The 22,679-nt window shown below is 49.2% G+C and overlaps 1 protein-coding gene across 1 annotated transcript; it reads right to left on the bottom strand.

Annotated features, from left to right (window-relative positions):
• Positions 1-219: 219 nt before the first annotated feature.
• Positions 220-22,279, bottom strand: BP5553_10357 (uncharacterized protein; the record flags this gene model as incomplete). The annotated part of the gene is made up of 4 exons (XM_032018980.1): positions 220-10,392; positions 10,448-18,298; positions 18,355-21,654; positions 21,710-22,279. 4 exons carry the CDS (start codon positions 22,277-22,279, stop codon positions 220-222), a joined length of 21,894 nt encoding a protein of 7,297 aa, XP_031865004.1.
• Positions 22,280-22,679: the final 400 nt, after the last annotated feature.

Below are 22,679 nucleotides of genomic sequence, written 5' to 3'. Positions count from 1 at the left end.
GGAGTTCTTAGACTCGAATAAACAAAACTCCTATGCCAGGTGCCATACAACCAAAGAAAAACAAATCAATCTTGCCATGTGTGAACGCCGTATCCTAAACGCCGTATCCTAAAAGCAAGTGGCTAACCCCTATTCTAAGGGTTGTAATACAAAGGAAAATATAAATGAGTGTTCAAGCTTTCTCCCCTTGTATCTCCAAGGAAGACATGTAATAAAACACTATCCCAAAATTTGCTTTGCCGTTCCAACCTGTGGAGAGAGCAATTCGACCTGTCCCTCTATAGTTGGGAATCGGACAAGGTCTTCCACGCTGACACTAAAGCTCTTCGCCCTCAATAGGACTGCCAGCTGTGCAACGTTTACAACATCACCGCCCAATTCGAAGATCGAAGATTCCAATTTGATCTCTGAAGGGCTCTCCAAAACCTCGCTCCATGCTCCCTTCAAGACCGTCTGGAGTGCCGCTGCCTCTTTAGGCTCGAGCGACTCAAATGTGCGTGAGCTTGCAACGGATCCAGGGGATTTAGGTGCGAGCGGAATGACTTGCTTCTGCTGAGTGATAGCAGATGGATTAGGCAGAGGAGCGTTCGGGTTCGAGGAAAAGCTCATCGTGTATTCGCATAACATTTCGAGTAGCTCCTCGGCGAGTTCTGAAGGAATGTTGTGTGAGTAATTGAGACTGATTTCCATTGAACCATCCTCAAGGGGCGTGGAGACGATAGAAACGTCCACTAGGTCGAGATCGGTTCCCATGAATCCAGGTTCGTAGGTGGTGCCATCAAGTTTGATCGGCTCGTTGGGGCCAATGTTTTGATGCTGCACAATGCTGCTGAAGTATGTCCATTTCGGCCAGCTTGTGCATTTTTTGAATATATCACGGTAACCCATCGATTCGAAAGGTGTGCTGAGAAGCTGCTGGCTTTGCACATGCTTTAGAAGGTCGATTATCTTCCAGTCTGACTGCAAGGTGACTCTGACTGGTACAATGTTCAGGCAAGGACCGACAATATCCTCGACCCCGTCGATAGGCAAGCTTCGACCGTTAACAGTATTTCCGAAAACAACGTCTGGCTTGGACGACAAATTTGCAAGGGTAAGAGACCACGCAGCTTTGACGGTTGTTGCAAATGTCAGTCCTGGGGTGGAAAGAGCTGCGGGCCGAATGGCCCTCGTCAGCGTTGCGACCTTATCTGATGGTTTGCGCAGCTCAGGCGCTTGGCGAGAAACAAGACTTGTCATGCTGGAACCCGCAAGAAGTTTCGTCCAGTGATTCTTCGTGGCCGCCTTCGCGCTGACTACGTTAGACAGGAAGGCATAGCGAGAGAACCCAGGTGCTTGTGGCATAGATTGTTCTTTGAAAGCAGCCATAAGAGTCTCCCAGATACCAGATATAGATACACCGTCATACTGCGCATGTGACAGGCGCATGGTGATGCGGTGCTTCGAAGAGGACAGTTGCTTGATAACGGTGAACTGGATTAAAGGCTGCTCGAGGGGAATGTCGCGGTTGAAACTGTCTTCGTAGAGGCGTTGGGCGAAAACGTCGATATCGCCATCCGTTTCATAGACCGAGAACTTAGGGGCGAGTGATTCAAGAACGACTTGCAAGAATCTGCCTTCATGAAGGATAAAAACAGTGCGAAGGATTTCGAGGCTCTGGACAAGCTTGAAGCAACTTCGTCGGACTCGTTCAATATCGACTGGTCCATTGCCGTCGAAGTAGAAGTGGTTCAACATCCAGCGAGAATCTGTTAGGCCTCCAACTAGGGCTATATCTTGAGATGTAGTTGTAGGTAGGACATCCACGATGTTATTCTTTTCAACAACAGCCTTCTCGGATACCTTTTGGAGGAAGGCACCCAAGTTGGCATTCCCAACAATCGAGAAGGGCTTGTAGGGCGAAATATCTCTGGCTGGGGCACCCGTAACGAGAGAGCGGTTTGTAGTGATAAAGGTAGCTGCATCTACAATTCTCGGGTGTTCGAAAATGTCAACGATGGTCATTGAGATACCGGCTGATCTCAAGCGGCCGACAAGTTTCATTGCGGAAATAGAATCGCCTCCAAGTTGGAAGAAGTTGTCGGTGGCTCCGATCGAGTCTTGTGGAGTGCCTAAGACGCTGGCCCAGAGACTGGAAAGCTGCTTCTCTAGCGCGGTCGAAGGCGCCTTCTTTTCGGCATCGACAAGGGCATAGCTTCGGAATGATGCATTGTTGAGGCCGTTGACCAATTGCCGGAGCACCAATCGATTCAATTTGAAAGAGGTATTGATCGGCATCCCCCTCAGCGGAATGAAGAGAGAGGGAATCATGAACGAAGGTATCGAGCGGAGAAGATCGGATCGTAAATCAACAAACATGTTCTGTGTGGTATCGCTCAAGCTGAGAGCGAGCTCGTCTGCGGTCCACTCCGATGATACGTTATCTGGATGATAGAAGAAGGCGACTAGAATCTTCTTGTCGTTTTGGGATGCTAGGTTAATAGCATCGACAGTAATGTCCAAACGGTCGAGTCGAGACCTAATATGATGCTCGATTTCCTGGGTTTCCAGCCGTTGTCCGTTAAACTTCACCTGGTTGTCTCTGCGTCCACAAAACTCGACTGTTCCATCAAAATTATACTTGGCCATATCGCCAGTTCTGTAAAGTCGACGATTTCCTCCGATTTGAGGGTAATTCTGCATCCAAAGAGGATTCTCGATAAAGGCCGCCCTAGTTTTCCCAGCATCGTTTAGGTAGCCTCGTGCCAAGCTAGGCCCCTCAATCAACATCTCTCCCACACCTCCAACAGGGACCAGCTTTTGAGGATCCTCTTTTTCAGTAATCCACACCCTCAACCCACTTCCTGTTCCAATGTTCGTTGGGCTTGTGGTTGCGAGTACGTTTGATTGGATGCAGCAATAGACTGAAGCTTCGGCAGGACCGTATGCATTCACAAACTCAACCTTTCCTCCCCACGTCGATACATTGCCCTCAGTCGGACTTTCGCCACAAAGAGTTAGAGTTTTCAAGCTCGGGACTTCCGAAGGCTGAAATAGACCAGCCACAGTTGCAGTCAGGCAGGCCCAGTTGGCGTCTAGGTTGTTGATGGCCTGGACCAGATTATTCGTCCTGTCAGTATCGGAAATAACGCATACCGTCCCACCAACAATGAGAGTTGAGAAGATATCGGCCATACTGATGTCGAAAGTGTAGGCTGCAAATTGTAACACCCGGGAGCTTGAATTCAGCTTTATCATCTTGGAATGGTGGCGAGCACTTGTAACGAAAGCCTTGTGCTCGATGACAACCCCTTTGGGCTTGCCCGTGCTTCCAGAAGTGAAAACGACATATACTGGAGATCTGGGGCTCACGAAGAGCTTCCCTATCGTAGGCACTGGTCCAAATCGAACTACGAGGCTTGAATCAACGGGTAAGACGGAATCAGCGAGATCTTTGACGATTGCAGCCTCTTTTAGTCCAGCTAGGATAACATTTGCCCCGGTCTCCTCGACGATTTCCCTGAGACGTGCAACTGGGTGCTCCGGATTTAGCATGACAATTGCAGCTCCGGCTTTCAAGACTGCTAACATGGCAACGATAGCCCAGGCTGATTTGTTGAAGCACAACGGGACGTATGAGTTCTGTTGTACTCCAATGCTCCGAAGATGGCTGCTGATGAGGGTTGATAGGGAATCCAATTGGCCGTACGTGAAATCCCCGTCCCATGAGCGTATAGCTTGCTTGGATGGGTTAAGCTCGGCCTGAGTTTTGAACAAGTCGTGTACGCAAGCCTCACATGTTTCGACGGGAGGGCCAACCCACTCCATAAGTTGGTGAATGTCGTTTTCGCTGAACAGAGACATCTCGTTAAGTTGCGAAGACGGATTAAGCAGCAAGTTCCGGGCAGCGACTTCAAAGTGCGTCAGCAACCAGGAGACTTCCCCTTCATCGATCACAGCCTCATCAAATCGGACGAGAAGTTCAACAGGACCGGAATCTGAGACGTGGCATTCGAGAAGAAGAGCGTAAGTTTCGAAGTCATCGTGTGATGTTGGGATTATTTCCATGCCTAGTGGACCTGCAACACCCGCTGCCAAGGCTGGCTGAATAAGGAACAAGTTTCCAGATCCCGATCCTGCGTCGACACCCGGCAGACGACGGATGTTTTGAACGCCTGCTTGTTCGAATGGCATCATCTCTATTGATTGCAGTTGAATATCGGACAGAAACTCCTCTGCCTTCTTGGTCCTGTCAATACGGACACGGAATGGCACTGTACATAGCGTGGGGCCGATCATAGTGTCGATATTCTCCACGGGAGCACTGCGACCTGACAAGACATGATCAAAAATCACGTCATCCGAATCACTATATTGACTTAGAACCATTGACCATGCGGCTTTTAACAAGGTTGTCAGGGTGAACGTAGAGCCGGTTCTTGGAAGCTCAAGCTTGCGGGATTGCACCTTAGTAGGCTTTGGCTCAAATGTAGGAGATAGCAGTCGAGGAAAGCTTGTCGGAGTTCCTCCAGAGAGTTGATTTTGCCAGAATTTGTTTGAAGCGGCAACATCGGTATTTTCAAGGAATTGAATGAACTTGTTGTATTGGGTAACATCAGGTAGACTGGCAACACCATGTGTATATGCCAACTCAATACCTTCGATTAACGAAGAGTCACTCCATCCATCATATACCGAGTGATGGGCGGTGTAGACGAAGAAGGAGTCAGACTGGCTGTCCCTACCATTTATGAGGCAATATCGAATCAAGGGTGTTCCGTAGGTCATTGGCGTCTCGAGGTCTTTTGCCGTGTATTCCTCTAATGTAGGCGAAGACTGCCATTCTGGCCCATCTTTTACCACGACCTGGAATGTTCGGGAAGCAGTTTGGACAATGCGAGTTCGGAGAATAGACTGGGTACGGCCCACATGCTCCCATGTGTCTCTGAAGCGATTCAAGTCAATACTATCAGGCAAACGATAGATTGTTCGAGAAATATAGGAGAGTTCGCGTCGAGCTGTCAGAGCCATCAGCCCTTCTTGAAGGGGAGTGCAAGGGTAAATGTCTTCGACGTCCTCATCGCTGACGCCGCATTGTCTTGCGGCATCACTTCGTAAAGTTGCAATATCGCATTTCTTGGGGAGTAGTGAATAAGGTTGTAGCGTGTTGGGAGCAAAGTTTGTTGGAGGCTGGAACGAACGGCCCGGATTTGTTTGAGGTTGGGACGAAAGTCCAGGATTTGTTCGAGGCTGGGACGGAAGCCCAGGATTTGTTTGAGGTTGGGACGAAATCCCGAGGCCGTTTGTCGTCTTCTCCGTTGCTCCTCTTTTGACGTTCGAGACAGAGTACGAGGCAAGCGCTTCACCAGATAATTGATTTCCCATTTGGCGAAGTGTCTTTCGGTCAAGCTTTGCGGAGGTTGACAGAGGCATATATGACACAGGAATGAACATAGCCGGTATCATGTAGGCTGGCAAGACAGACTGGAGCTTGGATAGCAACTCTGCAAGCATGGCCTGCAGGCTATCCTGTGAAGGTAAAATAAGATTGTCGGTTCCTACAGCAGTTGAATTGCCCTGGCAAAAGAAGGCTGTAAGAGACTTGTTCTTCCCTCGCGATTCTGGAGTAAGAACCTCCACGGCAACTTGGTACGTGCTATCTGGGAGGGCTAACTTGACTTGATGTTCGATTTCTCCAAGTTCAATTCGCTGGCCGTAAAGCTTTACTTGGTTATCTCGTCGGCCAATAAAGCTGATAGTCGAGTCTGCGTTATACTGAACTAAGTCTCCAGTCTTGTAGAACTTTTTAAGGTCTCCGGGCATATCCTTTGCCCAAGGAACATCGCGAACGAATGAAGCTGCTGTCTTCTCGGGATCATTTAAGTATTCTCTTGCGACAATGGGTCCTTCAATCAAAAGTTCCCCAATTGACCCAATTGGAGCGAGGCGGTTGTGATTTTGAGGGTCAACAATCCAAAGCGTACATCCAAAGCCTTTGCCAACATTAGAGAAATCCCTTGTCTCCGCCAAACGGGTGTTGCAAGATGTTGCGACTGTGCATTCACTTGGACCGTAGCTGTTAACCAATTTAACATGGTCAGCCCAGAGTTCGACAACTTCCTTGGTGATTGATTCCCCACTGAGCACAAGTGTCTCCATCGTTGGTATGATGCTTGGGTCGAGGAGGACAGCAACAGTCGGGGTAAGGTCTGCCCAGTTGACTCGCATCCTTGCCATAGCACCAGAAACATCGTTCATTCTGTCGAAGTCGGAGGGCACACAGACTGTTCCGCCGAGCATCAGGGTGGAGAGAATTTCCTCAATGCTGTTATCAAAGGTATAGGAGGCAAACTGGAAAGTACGTGTGTGTGTTCCCATGCCTGTTTGCTCACCGTGAGCTAGCAAGCCAGTGCAGACAGACCTATGCTCTAGAACAATCCCCTTTGGCTTCCCTGTACTGCCGGAGGTAAATTGTACCAAGACAGCGCTTGAGGGCGGCACTATAGCGGGCGCGATATTTTCGACTGGGAGATTTTGGATAAAAGCCTCGTCCATGAGAATGACCCCTGAACTTGGGAGCACCGAAGCGAAGGCCGTGGCTGAGTGCGAATCGCACAATACCATGTTGGATCCCAAATCGTTGATGAGGCCCCGTTGCCGATCAACAGGACTTTCGGGATTAAGCAAGACAAAAGTTCCTCCACTCTTCATGATACCAAACATAGCCACAATAACCCATGCCGACTTCTTATAGCAAATAGGAATTTTGTCCTCAAGCTTCACTCCTCGACTGACCAAAAATTGGCTGAGGCGGGTTGCCATGTCATTGAGCAGGGCATATGTGAAGTTGCCATCGAAGGACTCAACAGCAGATGCGTTGGGCTGTTTGAGTGCTTGCTCTTCGAAAAAGCTATGGACACAGGCCTCCAAAGCACGCGGCCTCTCGGTATTCCACTCTGCAATACGCTGGAGATCCTGGGCGGTAATGGTTTCGATCTGATCGACCGTCATAGCGGAATTCATGTCGAGATCGTTTAGTTGATGGACGATGAGCTCGAATTGATTCATTATCCCCTCGATATGCTCTGCCGGGAGAACGTTCCTGTCCCAAGCAACTTGGACTTCCACAGAATTTTCACCCAAGTTGCATTCTAGGACAAGGGCATAGGCATAAGGACTTTTCACATCAACATCCTTTCGAGTCAAGCCCAGGAAATCGGATGGGTAGCCATGTTTGGGAGTAGGCCGAATGACGAGAAGATTTTTGAAGTCGACGGCATCTTTGGCTTCCTTGCTGACACGCTGAATATTTTTCAAGCCTGTGTGCTCGTAGGGAATCATAGCAACCGCCTGGCTGTTGACTTGTCGGAGGAAGTCTGAGACGGATTTGGAGCGATCCAAGCTAATTTGAACTGGAACTGTGGAGACAGTAGGCCCCATAACTTGCATGCTACCCTCGAGATTTGCGTAACGGCCAGGGAGAGTAGCACCGAATACAACATCTTCAGAGTTTCCATGTACGGAGAGGACAATTGCCCAAGCTGCACGGAGGATATTGGAAAGTGGAACCTCACTGTCAATTCGAGAAGCGCGGATGGTGCGGGCTGTCCTGTTGTTTGTCCGTGGTTGATACGTAGTAGAGGGTAGTGGCGGGTATCTAGATGACTCCTCTGCGAGCTGAGCGCGCCAAAAGGACCCAACAGAGTTTGGATCAACTGCTCCAAGATAGTGGACGAATTTGTTGTAGGTGACTTCCTCTAAAACGACGCCCTCTGTGTAGATTGATGTAATCTGTTGCGCAACCAGTTGTGTGGTAAATTCATCATACACGCTATGATGTGCGGTCCAGACTATGAACCTCTTTCGGGGATTGCCAACAATGGCGTAACGAGTGAGCGGACTTCCATATGTGACCGAGATATCCTTATCTTGGTTTAGATACTGCTCGAGAGATTCGCCATTCTGCCATGATATCTTTTCTTTCAAAACGACCTGGAATAGACCGTGCTCCGTGTTGACGATCCTGGTTCTTAAAGTAGCACTAGAGGCAAAGAGAACCTCCCAGGCGCTTCGGAAGCGCGGAATATCCACATTAGAGGGGATCTCGTACACGTGTCGAGAGACGTTGGTTGACAATTTATGTGTCTCGACCGCCATCAAATCTTCTTGGAAAGGTGTGCAGGGGTATATATCCTCAATCAAATCTTTGTCGATACCGCACTGCTTGGCCACCTCCTCGGTGAGTGGTTCGACGTCGGCCTTTCCATCAACCAAGGAGAAAACATCTGGGTCTTCCGAGCCTATGATGGAAAGTTCAGTCGACTCGTTGAGCTTCCTAAACACCTTCAACATCGCTGACAATTGGGGATTTTGGAATGCGTCCGACACCGTGATAGAGTATCCTTGGGTCCGGGCTATGGTGACCATCTTCATCGCCGTGATAGAGTCACCTCCCAGACGGAAGAAGTGGTCGTTCGCTCCAATAGACTCAACCGGGACGCCAAGAGCCTGGGCCCAGATACTGGAGAGCGTCTTTCCTTTAGAGGACATAGCTGACTTCTTTGGCTTTGCTGACTCACTCAACGAGTATAGAGCGAGCTGATCCTCGGTGAAGTTGCTGCTAAGATCCTGCAACGAACGGCGGTTTAGTTTCATCGAGGAAGTTAACGGCAAGGAACCAAGCGGCACAAGCACGGTCGGGATCATGTACTGTGGAAGTACTTTCCCAAGCTCGGCCTGCATGGATTTCAAGTATTTCCGGGAAGTGTCTGAAGGCGGTAGGAGTAGCCCTTCCCCTGAAAGGTTCGGCACGGTGCTCTTGTTTTCAGAGAAGAATGCGATCAGAGTATGCTTTCCTTCCTGTGTCGCCATTGAGACGACTTCTACAGCAACTTGTTGGGATCCGGGGAGAACCATGGCGACTTGATTTTCGATTTCGCTGCAGTCGATTGCTTGACCATGTAGTTTGACCTTGGAATCCTTGCGGCCGACGAATGTTAACATCCCGTTGGAGCTGTATCGGACTAAGTCACCCGTCTTGAAAATATGAGCAGGCTCGGATTCGGAGGTTTCGTCATATTCTTCGAACCATTCTGGCTCCGTGACAAATGCAGATTCTGCTTCGGGAGTTTCAAGATAGCCTCTAGCAACAAGTGGCCCATCAATTAACAGCTCACCGACAGCGCCAACTGGGACAAGGCGATTGTGATTTGAGGGGTCGGCGATCCATAACCTTGATGCAATTCCTCTCCCAATATTCGAAGGGGAGACAGCTCCACTTCTCTTCTGCCAGGCATTTGATGTCCACAGGGAGCACTCAGATAAACCGTATGAATTAACGATCTGTACAGTTTTCCACTGCTTGGTGAGAGATGAAGTAACGGGCTCGCCACCAAGCACCAGAGTCTGGAGGCTCGGAACGTCGGATGGGTTGACAAGTTTAGCAACAGTCGGTGAAAGGAATGCCCAGTTGACGTCCATTCTGCTGATAGCGCCACTAATATCATTTGTCTTCTCATCGTCAGATGGGATACAGATACACCCTCCGTTAATCAAAGTGGTCAAGATCTCCGAGTTGCTGACGCTAGAAGTGTAGGCAGCGAATTGCAACACACTTGCTCTTTGGGTCATAGAAACAGTGGGTCCATGTCGTGTTGCCATTGTGCATATAGACCTGTGTTCTAAAATAGTGCCTCTTGGAGCGCCCGTGCTCCCTGAGGTATAAACAACCATGGCAGCATTCCTGGGAGTTGTTTTGTTTGGCGAAAAGCGTTTGGCAGGTGGCAGTTTCTTGAAGGAAGGACCATCTATGGAGATGACGTTGACTCCCATGTCCGAAAACAGTGAGGAATACTGTGGAGATGTGATGACCACGGAAGCTGCGGTACATTTGATCAGACTTTCCAAGCGGGCTCGAGTGTCATTGGGGCTGAGCATAACATAAGCTCCTCCTGCTTTGAGAACTCCCAACATTGCCACAATAGTCCAGGCAGAATTTTTGAGACAGAGAGGTACAAGAACCTCTGGTCCAACTCCGGAAGTTTTCAGTTTCTGGGCAAAGCGTACGGCGGCTTGATTCAGTTCGTGATAAGTGAAAGTTGCATCGCCTTCCCATGATTGCACGGCTGGTTCGTAGGGTTGAGCGAGAGCTTGCTCCTCAATCAACCAGTGGATGCAACTGTCGACGGGTCGTGGGCTAAGGCCACTCCACATGCTTATTTGCTCCTTGTCCTCCTCACTGACAAGGTCGAGGCTGCCTACGGTCTTGTCGTAAGACGACATTAGACATTTGATGGCAGTGCCAAACGTGTTAGCAATATTAACTGCGCGATCCTCAGGGATATGTGAAATTATATGTGTCAGGACGACTTCAATTTCAGCTCCTCCAGTGGTTATGTCCAACGAGAGAACATACTAAAAAGAATGTTAGCAAAGAAAGCCAGTATAATGGGAGATTAGAGAAACGAACCTCTGTGGGATCCATTTGGTCCACCACCTCAAAAGCTATCTTTGGCTCTGGGCCAGGAGGAGGTAGTCTCTGCAAAGATATACTGGTATTGAAGAGCGCCAGACCGGGAATTTCTAACGCGTGCTGAATTTTGGCAAGTGATGTGTGTTGATGTGGAAGTGAGTCAACATATTCGTCCTGGAGCTTGGCTAAAAGTTGGCCCACTGCGACTTCTCCTGATAAATCTAATCGGCAGACCAGGAGGTTAATGTACGGCCCAACTGCATTGTAAATATCCTCCACGGGGACATCGCGGCCTGCTGCCATATATCCAAAGCAAACATCATCTGATCCAGTATATGATTTCAATACCAGACCCCAGGCTGCTTGCATCAAGTTTCCCACGGTTATTTCGTGCTGCTCACAGAATTTCTGTAGGTCACACTCAACATCCAAATTCACAACTATTGAGTGCTGTTCATTTGACATCTCCTTAGGTGGCACATCCCGCAAGCTTGGGAAATGGCATGGCTCAATATCTGCAAGATAACCGGTCCAGAAGTCCAAAGAGGCCGACTCAGGCTGCTTCTTCAAGTACGCAATGTAGTCACTGTATAGTGGCCCTGTACCGGAAGGTAGGAGGTCTTCAAAGGCAAGCGTAAAGTCCCGCATGACAAGTGCCATTGAAGTGCCATCAATAAGCGAGTGGGATATTTCCCAATGCATATAAATGCCGTCTGTTGCCTCGCACAATGTGATGCGGTGAGGAGGACGACGCTCACTGTAGTCTGGGCTTGGCTGTTCCTCGAGGAAGGACACGACGTCTTCGCCCTCACCATCATATTGAAGGATTTGGACATCGGCCGGGAAATCTTTGAGGACAAGTTGATCATAGAAGCCTGCCCCAGATTCGTCGAATGAGTCCAAGAAGATGGTTCGAAGCAAGGCGTGGAAGTTGACCACCTTTTGCCACGCGTTTTGAATGGTTGCCGCATCAATGGGGAGTGACTGGTCATTTGAGGTAACCTTGAATATTTGGCGTACTTTGTAAGCGTCAGGTTCCCTGGCCTGGCTGATCAGAATGCCTTCTTGCATTGCAGACGCAGGATAGAGATCTTCGACGTTCGAACTGGAAACTCCGATTTCATTGAGTGTGTTAGAAAATGAGGTAAGGCCATCATAATCCATCGACATCAGAGGGAAGTCGCTCAATGTTTGTTGAGTAGATGCCTTGATGAGGAGTTGAGCGACGGATTGCAATAGTTGCTCGAATTGTGAGACCCAGCTATGGATCTTATCCATACGTTGCGTGGTGCGGTTAACGAAGAACGAAACCTTAAGTTGTCCCTTGGTTACAACAGCAGAAATATCAAACACTGCGAGGCGTCGTGCGTCTTCGCCAACAGGGCTGATAACTTCGCCATCCTGCAAAGCCTCTTGCCGGATTAGAGCACCGTCACGCTCGAGTTGCTGGTAGCGACCCATGTAGTTGAAGCATATCTCCATATCCTTGTGGTGTCTGAACGATTCGATTCCGGCTGGTGAGAAATGCCGGCAGCTGAAGTAGTCACAACCGTTGCGTGGGATCTTTCGGCGAATGTCCTTAGTTCGTCTGATGGCGTCCAGGGGATCTGATTGAGAATCGCCCGAAACGTGAATGGGGTTGAAGGTTGTGAACCAGCCAACAGTCCCCGAGGCATCGACTTGAGGGCCCCAGGCGTCTCGACCGTGGCCTTCACAGAAGATGGCAGGTGCATCGCGGTCATCGAAAGTGTTACGGAAGGACTGCTGAAGCGCAGCCAAGATGATTTCCACGGGCTCTGTTTTAAGGGACTCATTCGCAGTGCCAAAAAGCAGAGAAGTCGTCTCCTCGCTAGATGCGAAATTTATCTCTTCGACATCGTTCCAGGAAGGCATTTCAGACATTCCCCAATATTTGAGGTCTGCTGGAGGAAGCTGGACAGGAAGCGCTGTGCTGGGGATAAGATCCTTCGACCTCTCTATTTGCAAACGATTCAAGGTCTGGAAAGGCACGGGTGTCTCGATGCTCATGGACTTTGACTCAAGCAGTTCCTCAAGATTCTGGAGGATGATTCGCCAGGACACCAAGTCGATCACCAAGTGATGGGCGCAGAGCGAAATCAATTGGCCGCCATCTGCCATGTCAAAGAGATCAACCGCGAAGATTGGACCATTCTGGATATCCATGCCAGCCTGGCGATTGTTTACCACTGAGACCATTCTCTCACGGCTTGTCCTGCCATGACTCTCGAACACATGAGATCCGGAGATATCGCGACTAACAGTCTGCATCCACTGGCCAGTATTGTCTTTCTTGAAGGATGCACGCAGCATAGAATGATGCTTAACAATCGTGGTGATTGCTTGAGCAACGTCGGCGGCGTTGACATGGCGAGTGAAACGAGCGAGAACATTTTGATTGTAGTGAACCCCCTTCTTCGTTGAACCATCACGTGGAACAACATCGTTGAAGTAGAGCTGTTGGACAGGAGAAAGCTGGAAGGGAGTATCGAAATCTTCATCCTTGGAGATGGATGGACCTAGCAACGATTTTGCCCGCGATGCGAGTTCTGCCAGGGACTTGCTCTTCAAGATGTCTTCGACACTCAGTTGAATTTTCATGGTTCGGCATCGGGATACCACTTGCATAGCAGTGATCGAGTCACCTCCAAGACTGAGGAAGGATCGGTTGGCACCAATATTGTCGGCTGGGATATCCAGGATATGACTCCACACGTCAGTGAGTTGCTTCTCCATCGAGGTGGTTGGTTGCTCATTCTTGCTGGCGGTGACGTCAACAATCTCGAGGTAATCTTCTTTGCTAACTTCTCGAATCCATTTATTTATCGGCACTCTGTTGATCTTTCGCGATGCTGTGAGAGGAATGGCGTCCAAAACCATCCAGACAGTGGGCACCATATAAGGTGGAAGGAGATCAGACAGCCCATCTCGGATGTCACTGACGATGGCTTGAGCTCTTTCCTTGAAGTTGGGTTTAACAAGTGCAACAGCATCACCTTCGAGAGCTAGCGGCTCGAATTCTGTGATAGCTATAACCGCAACGAGCTTGGAGTTGCAAAGCCCGGTTTTCGGCATAGCAACCATGCCGGCTTCGATCTCAGGTCGGGCCCTAATATGGAATTCGATCTCGCCTAGCTCGATTCGCTGACCGTGGAATTTAACTTGACTATCGATACGTCCGGCAATAGTGAGGGAGCCATCGGAATTGTATCGGACTAAATCACCAGTCTTGTAAAAGCGATGAGGGCCAGAGGCGAATTGCTGCATCCACGCTGGGTTCTCGATAAAGGCGGCTTTGGTTTTCTCGGGTTCCTTTAAGTATCCTCTAGATACAACAGGACCTTCAATTAAGAGTTCTCCGACACAGCCCACAGGTGTCAGCCTGTTGTGGTCTGAACTCTCAACGACCCATAATCGACAGCCAACGCCGAATCCAATGTTAGATGGTGCGACATTTGGGCCAGGCATTGCATGGGATGTCCAGATAGTACTCTCAGCTGGTCCGTATGAGTCAATCATAGTTAAGTGTGGGGACCACCGATCAACTAAGCTTTGGGAGACTGCCTCTCCACCAAGGACAAGGGTCTTCAGGTTTGGCACATCTTTCGGATCTAACAGAGCAGCAACGGTTGGTGTCATGAAAGTCCAATCAATCTCCATGGACCTAATCACGCCAGCCAAGTTGTTTATTCTGTCATATTCAGTCGCGATGCAGATGGTTCCTCCGTGCATTAACGTGATGAATATTTCGCCAACGCTAACATCGAAGGTGTAATTGGCGAATTGAAGCACTCGGGAGCCCACTCCTCCGAATCCAAGACCCTCTCCATGCTGGGTCGCGACTGTACAGAGAGCATTATGTTGAACAATAATACCCTTTGGCTTTCCTGTACTGCCGGAAGTAAAGATAATGACAGCAGGGTTAGTTGGGGCCACTTGGAGTTGAGACAACTGGTCAGGTGCAACAGGTGGAAGATTCTTGAGGAATGTACCTTCAACGGAAGTAGCAGTCCATGGAAGAGTTTCGAAGAGATGCAGGTTCTGTGGCGCAGCAAGAAGGACATGGGAATCAATGTCCGAAAGGAGTGCTCCTAGACGGGTAACTGGATGTTCCGGATTCAACATGACACAAGCCCCGCCAGCCTTGACAACTGAGATCATGGTGACCACGGTCCAAACCGATTTATCAAAGCACATCGGAACCAGGACCTCAGGCTTGACTCCCAAAGTCGTGCGGAGGAAATAGGCCATTTTCGAGGAAAGATCATCCAACTCTTGATAGGTCACATTACCATCCCAAGATTCAACAGCCATAGCTTGGGGATGGCTCATGACTTGTTGACGGATGAGATTATGAACACACTCATCAGTCGACGTTGGGGCAACGGAGTTCCAAGCCCAGACCTGCTTCCTGTCTTGTGCACTGAAAAGGTCGATTTGGCCAAGGGTTGTGGTTGCTGATTGCTCGTTGATTTGGAGTATCACTTTCTCAAATTGATTGAGAAGCCTATAAACTTGATCGCTTGGCAGGATATTGTCGTCATAGCTGGCCTTGATATCCACCTTGTTATCCTTATAGTTACACTCCACCAACAAAGCGTAGGTGTCGAAACCAAGGGTATCAATTTTCACTTCTTCTAATCCGAGGAAGTCGACCATATCTCCAGGTTGTGGTTGAACAACGAACAGATTCTTGAAGTTAGCGGCATCCATGGCCTCCGCATTAACACGTTTGATTTTTTGCAGACCAGTATGTTGATATGGCATCATATCAATGGATTGTTTTTGAGTATCCTTGAGGTAGTTTGCAATCGTTTGCTCGGAGTCAATATGCATCTTCAGGGGAACTGTCGTGATTGTGGGGCCGAGTGTTTGTTGAATACCTGGAACAGATAGATCCCGACCAGATAATGTAAGGCCAAGGACGACGTCGTTAGACTCAGCATAGCGAGCAACAACAATTGCCCAGGCAGCACGGAGAACGATGGCCAATGTGATATCCGAATCGGACTTCGCAGAGACGTCCACCCGAAGCGTCTGAGTTTGGTTTGTACGGGGCTGGTAGGCTGCGTTTGGAAGTCTCGGGAAACTGGCTGGAGTCTCACCGGAAAGTTGTGAACGCCAGAAATTGTTGGAGTCCTCGACACTAGTATTTTCAAGATGCTTGATGAATTGGTTGAAAGGCGCTTCCGTGGGAGTTATTCCCTCGTTATAGATCAGGCCGACCTGCTCGAGTACCAAAGGCACAGACCATCCATCATACACAGCATGATGCACGGTCCAAACAAATGACAACCGTCCGGTCTTCTCATCCTTGACAAGGCCATATCGGGTCAACTCGCCACCGTAGACGATTGGGCGCTTCTTGTCCTGTGCAAGATATGCATCGAGAGACGAGGCTTCTTGCCATGAAATTTTCTGCTGATGTAGCACAACCTGAAGGAACCGAGTCGAAACAGGTGAGATGACTCTCGTCCTCAAAATAGAGTGAGTGTCAACCATCGTCTGCCACGCGTCCTTGAAAAGCTCGACATCCATGTCGGCGGGCAAGTGGAAGGCATTTTGAGCGACGTATGCTCCAAGCTGTGTGGTTGATATCGCAACAAGGGCCTCTTGAAGTGGTGTACAAGGATAGATGTCATGAATATGGGCTTTTGGAATCTGGTACTGATCCGAGACTTCGCTGAGTAGAGCATCGACGTCTGAGACATCCGAAAGAAGCTGGAAGGGAGCTGGCGCCTCGGTTGTTGTCGTTCCATCTTTAGGTTCGGAGGTTTCCAAGAACTCGGCCATCTTCGACAGCTCAGGAGATTGGAAAATATCAGCAACGCCAAGAGTAAATCCAGCAGCTCGGGCAACATTGACCAGCTTCATGGCAACGATAGAATCACCACCCAGTCTGAAGAAGTTGTCATCTGCTCCGATGGCTTCTAAATCCCTCTTTAGAACTTCTGCCCACAGTTGCTGCAGCTTACTCTCCATCTCTGTAGCTGGAGCTCTCTTATGCTGATTGGCTAAAGAATACATCTCAAATTCAGCAGTGGTGAACTTGATGGCATTCTGTCGAAGCTGGATGCGATCAACCTTGCCAGATATCGTCATCGGAACGAATCTAATCGGCACGAAGAGTGATGGGACGAAGTAGGTTGGAAGACTGTCCATCAAGGCTTTTTCGAGCTGGCGGAGTTTGAGTGTCAGATCTTGATCGAGGGGCACAACCAAATCATTCGATCTTGATTTGCCTTCCGATAAGTCTTCGATGTGGATGAAGGCAACTATGGCTTGCCCGGACGCCGGGAAGACGACTGAGTCTACAGTCACATGGATCACAGAATCTAAGTTCTGCAGGATTGCATGTTCGATTTCGCCAAGTTCGACTCTCTGACCTCGAATCTTCACCTGGGTATCTTTACGTCCGATGAACATCATATCTCCATCAGGCAGATAACGGACCAAATCGCCAGTCTTGTAGAAGCGGCGTGGTGGTGTATTGGCATCCACGGGCATCCACTTGGGATTTCCAATATAAGAGATCTTAGTTCTTTCTGGGTCGTTCAAGTATCCCCGAGTGACGAGGGGACCTTCGATTAGCATTTCTCCAATGCACCCAACAGGAGCAAGCTTGTCGGTGTTCTTGCTGTCGGTAATCCAGACTCTGGTTCCTACACCGTGACCCAAGCCGGTTGGATCACTTGCTGGGGTCAATGGATCAGTGCCCATGCTGAAAATGGTACATTCTGTGGGTCCGTAGACAATTCTCAGGGAGATATCAGCGGTCCAAGGATCGATATCCTCCGACGAGATAGCCTCCCCGCCCAATACAACTGTTTTCAGGAATGGTACAGTAGCAGGCGACAGTGTGCCCAGGACCCTTGGAGTCAAGAATGCCCAATTGACTTCCATATGGGTCATTGCTGCGGCCAAGTCGTTGGTCCGATCATGTTCGGACGGTATGCATACGCAGCCACCTCTGGAAAGCGTGGTAAAGGTATCTGAGACAGCAGCATCGAAGGCGTAAGCGGAAAATTGGATGACACGGCTTCCAGGACCAATACCCCATTCTGATCCGTGAGCTTGGATGCTTGTAATCAGAGAGCGGTGCTCGAGGACAATTCCTTTTGGCTTTCCGGTACTACCCGAAGTGAATGACACAAAGGCAGGGTTTGAAGGGTGTACCTTGGGTAGACGCGAACCTTCAACAACACCAGGGAGGCTTTGAATAAATTGACGGTCCACGATGATGGTAGAGGTGTTGATTTCTTCGAAGAGATGAGCATGCTGTGGCGCCACTATAGTGACCTTAGCATCGCAGTTCTCAATGATGGAGCTGAGACGCGACACAGGGTGAGCAGGACTCAAGCCAACTCCTGCTCCTCCGGCCTTCATGATAGCAACCATAACCACTGTTGCCCATTTTGACTTATCAAAGCAATGTGGGACAAGTATCTCAGGACCGACACCGCGGTAGGAAAGATAAAAGGCCAGACGGTTGGAAAATTGATCAAGTTCACGGTAGGTGAATTCTCCATCCCAAGAGAATACTGCAGGTGCATCAGGTTGTGCGAGGACTTGCTCGTGGAAGTAGTCGTGGACAACACCCTCAATTGCCAAAGGTTCCTGCTTGTTCCAGGTCCATACTTGACTTCGGTCACGCTCGTTAAACAGATCAAGCTCTTCGATGGTCTGGCTGCCTCTTAGCATTGCAGAAATCGCCCCGCTGAATGTGTTCGCAATGTTTGCCATTTCGCCATCAGAGATAACGGATGACCAATAACCAAGAGAGATATTCAGGTCGTTGTCACTCAGATAAGCACCAACGGCAATATCAAACTAGAAGATAAGTTAGCATAGGCCGTAAAGGCGCGGAGTAGGTTATCAAATCTTACCTCGCAAGGATCAACCTCATCAATTGCTGTAAGTGAGACAATATCCCCGCCTGCATTCGTTGCAGGTTTGTAGAAGGACATTATCGTGTTAAACAATGGCATTCCTTGCGTGTTCATGGCGTGCTGGATCTTTCCTAGTGGGGTATACTGGTGAGGATGGCCAGAGACATAATGTTCTTGTGCTAATTGGGCCATCTCGGCAGGCGTAGCTGCTTCATTGAATGCGAGATGGCAAACAACCATGGTTAGGTATACACCAACCGCACTTTCGATTCCCGGAACTGGCAAATCTCTCCCTGAGGCCATATAACCAAAGAGAACTTCATTCGATCCGGTATAGGCTCTCAGAGTTAACGCCCATGCAGTTTGCACAACGTTGGATATTGTAACACCATTTGCCTCTGAGAATCGGACAAGTTCGTCCCATTGGGAGAAGGCTACCTTCATTGATCGAGCTTGCTTTGCAGACTTCTTGTCGCCATTGTACATGGGTACAATGCAAGGTTGCATGGAACCAAGGGTGGTTTTCCAATACTCAATGGATTCGCTTTCCGGTAGCCTTTGGATGTGGGAGATGTAGTCGCCATGGAGTGGGCCTGAACCAGACGGAAGGCTACCTTCGAGGGCAAGTGCAAGATCTTGAAGTATCGCTTCCGCAGAGATACCATCAACAACTGCGTGGCTGACGTCGATCATGAGATAGGATCTGTTACCGGCCACGTTGCAAATAGTGAGTCTATGCTCAGGTTTAGATGAGCCATATGCCGGTGGGGCAAGACTCCTGAGATAAGTGGAAATACTAGAAGGAGTAGCGTCTCCATTGTACTGGACTTGGACAACTTCTGCATCGTATTGCTTCAATACGACTTGGTGGAAGACTGCATCGCCAGGGATACCAGCAATTGCATTGACAATCACAGCTCGTAGTGATTGATGTCGATCGACAACCTTCTGCCAAGCACTTCGAATGTGCTGAGCGTTCAGTATCGCAGAGTCCTGGGATTCCAACACAATAACTTTCTTAATCTCATAAGTGCCGGGAAACCTTGCCCGGGTGAGGACGATGCTCTCCTGCATAGGTGAGCAAATAAATGCGTCCTCGACTTGAGAAGTGCTGAGCAAGCCGAGTTCTGAAAGCACGTCTTGGCCGATGGTGGCGATTCTTTGAGAAGCTGAAAGCTCAGAGGAGGTGTCATACTCTTGTTGTTGAACAAGAGGAGCATCAGACAATTTTACTCGAGTAGCTAGCTCGGACAAGCCCTTACTCAAGAAAATGTCCTTAACCGCAATATCGATATGTTGATTGCGGCAGCGAGAAACCATCTTCATCGCTGATATAGAATCGCCGCCGATGCTAAGGAATGATCGATTCAAACCAATCTCGCTTGTTGGGATATTCAGCACCTCGCTCCAGATGTTTTGCAGCATTTTCTCCATATCGGAGGTAGGCGTCTCATCAACGTCCAGCGCCGCAACATCTGCGATCTCGTTATATACGTCTCCGGACACGTTTTCCAACCACTGGGTCACCGCCCGTCCATTGATTTTACCGGAAGTTGTCAGGGGAAGTGATTCGAGGATTGCCCATACAGTAGGAACCATATATTTAGTGAGGTGAAGACTGATACTCTCGCGAATCTGAGAAGCAAGGATTCTGGATTGATCCTTATACTCTTGCTTAACAAGCCTAATATCCGAGGGGTCGGATGAGGTGACGGGGAAATCGTGGAGAGAAAGAACAGCCACCAAGCGTTCTTTGCAACGACCGGTCTTAGGAAGGACAACGAGCGCGTGGCGGACGTGACTGTCAAGAGATAAATGACTTTCTATCTCTCCAAGCTCCAAGCGTTGTCCTCTCAACTTGACTTGCTTATCCTTCCGACCAATAAATTGAATTGTACCATCGCTGTTATAGCGGACGAGATCTCCAGTCTTGTAAAGTCTCATTGGCGCCAATCCAGGCAGTTTTTCGGCGAAGGTAGGAGGATCCTCAATGAATACCTCCTGGGTCTTCTCCGGGCTTTGGAAATAGCCCCTAGCAACGATTGGTCCTTGGACAATCAACTCGCCAACCGCGCCGATGGGCACAAGTGTATTGTGATCGTCAGCCTTGACAATCCAGCAAAGCGATCCCACGCCACGGCCGATATTTGCAGGATCTGTCTCAAGGCTAAGGGGCGCATTTATCGTGGCGGCAACTGATGTTTCAGTCGGCCCATAGCCATTGACCAGGTGCAGACGATCCGCCCAAACTCGAACATCGCCGGTTGAGAGCGGTTCTCCGCCTAAAGCTAGCGTCTCCAAGCCCGGAACATCTGCGGGCTCTATCAACCGTACCAAAGACGGCGTCATAAAGGTCCAGGTAATGCCAAGCTTGTTAATAACGTTTGCAATACCACCCTTCGCCATCTCATCTCCACAAGAACATACACACGCTCCAACGCTCAACGCAGTAAAGATTTCAAGCATACTGACGTCAAACGTATATGGTGTACCTTGGAAAACACGGCTTTTGTTGGTCATGTTTGAGGCCTTAACGTGAGCTGCGGCCGCAGTGAGAAAGGATTCATGCTCAATCACACAACCCTTTGGAGTCCCGGTACTCCCCGAAGTGAAGATCACATATAGGATGTTGTTTGGGGTGGCGGTAGTGACAGGTGGCTCGGCGTGGTGGGCCAAATTTATGATGTTCTCTTGGTCGACAACAAAGACCATCATCCGATCCTCCCATAGCTTCCCATACCTCTGTGATGTGAGGACCAAGGTAGCCTTCAATTTGTCCATCAACCCATTCAACCGCGCCATCGGTTGCTGGGCATCCAAGTTCACAATCGCAGCTCCTGCCTTGATCACACCGAGCATAGCTACGATCGCCCACTTCGACTTCTCGAAGCTAAGGGGAACAACATTCTCTGGGCCGACACCGAGTCCAACGAGGTGGTGAGCCAGTCTTGTGGAAAGGTTGCTGAGCATGCCGTATGAAAGTTCTCCGTCCTCGGCTACAACGGCCTGAGCTTCTGGCCGGAGTTTGGCCTGTGCTTCAATAAGATCATTGACGCGTTTGGAGATCGCCCTGGGCATCTCCTTGTTCCATCTCCAGATTTGTGCCAAGTGAGCTAGGCCAACCAAATCAATTTCTCCAACCTTGTTCAGTGGTTGCTCAACAATTTCCATCAAAGCTTGGCTGAATGTCGAAGCGACATTTTGTGCTTGTGCTGTGGGAAGAAGGGAGCTTGGGTAGGCGAGTTCGACTTCGACTCGCGATAAAGTCTCTCTGACGGTAATACACATGAAATCACCCTAAAATATGTTAGTGGCCATTACTACCGGAAAACGCCAAAGGAGTAAAACATACTTCGAGACGTTCTTCTCGGGCGGCTGTTCTAGACAACCTTTCGTCTAATTCTTGGAAAACCACAACGCTGTTGAACGCTGGGCGTCCTTCTGCTGTCATTAGCATTTGTAGCTCCGAAAGGGGCGTTCTGTGTTGTGTCGAGTAGCTCCCTTTCATCTTTTCCTCGACATTCTTTAAAGCCTCGATTGTTGAGGCTCCATCATCAAGTTCGACTTCGCAAATTCCAACTTCGATTTTTTCTTTCTGAGACTTCACCGCAATGAAGTTCACATTTTGCGTACCGATATAACTCGCAAGAACTACACTCCATGCAAATTGGAAGAGTGCCGGGGCGTCAAAATTATGTTTGGCGCAGAAGGCACGAAGCTCTCCGCTGCTGCTAAGTCGTCCGAGGTCAATCGGTGTGACATAGCGGTTCATATCTAGTCCCTTGCGGGAAGCATCTTGTTCTATAATAACACCATTGGTTAGGAGGGGGAAATAGCAGGTATCTACCTTGGTCTCATTTTGGAGATAGTTAGACTCCTCTGCGGGGATCTCGAATGCGGTGGGCTCTGTGTACTCTCCCATGACTGCGACTGTGACTTTGACAAGTAGAAGGCGGGTGAGGGGAACTTTGGTACAAGAAAAGGATAATGGTATAGAACAAAGGGGTGTTGTAGAGCCCAGAGGTTTTCGAGGAGATTGCGAGGAGAGTAATGAATGGCTCAGGTAGGAACCAAGTCTCAATGATTGCAAAGATGGCTATCTGATTGCTAAGATTCGTCCTGACTTCCAAAAGATTTTAGAGACATAGTATACCACTTAACTCTTGATCCCAGCCCTCCCATAGGGCCTACACGTGGAAAGTTCCTCCGATCTTCCGCAACTAGAAACCCTGCTTAGAGCATCGGAGGTCGAGAACAAGACATTTTGACAGCAGGGTAGGTATGCCGGGCTGCAGCCATGTGGCAACAACGTGATAGCTGAT

Source organism: Venustampulla echinocandica (assembly GCF_003357145.1).
Source record: "Venustampulla echinocandica strain BP 5553 chromosome Unknown scaffold_14, whole genome shotgun sequence".
NCBI lineage: Eukaryota > Fungi > Ascomycota > Leotiomycetes > Helotiales > Pleuroascaceae > Venustampulla > Venustampulla echinocandica.
This window is presented reverse-complemented; position numbering and strand designations above follow the sequence as displayed.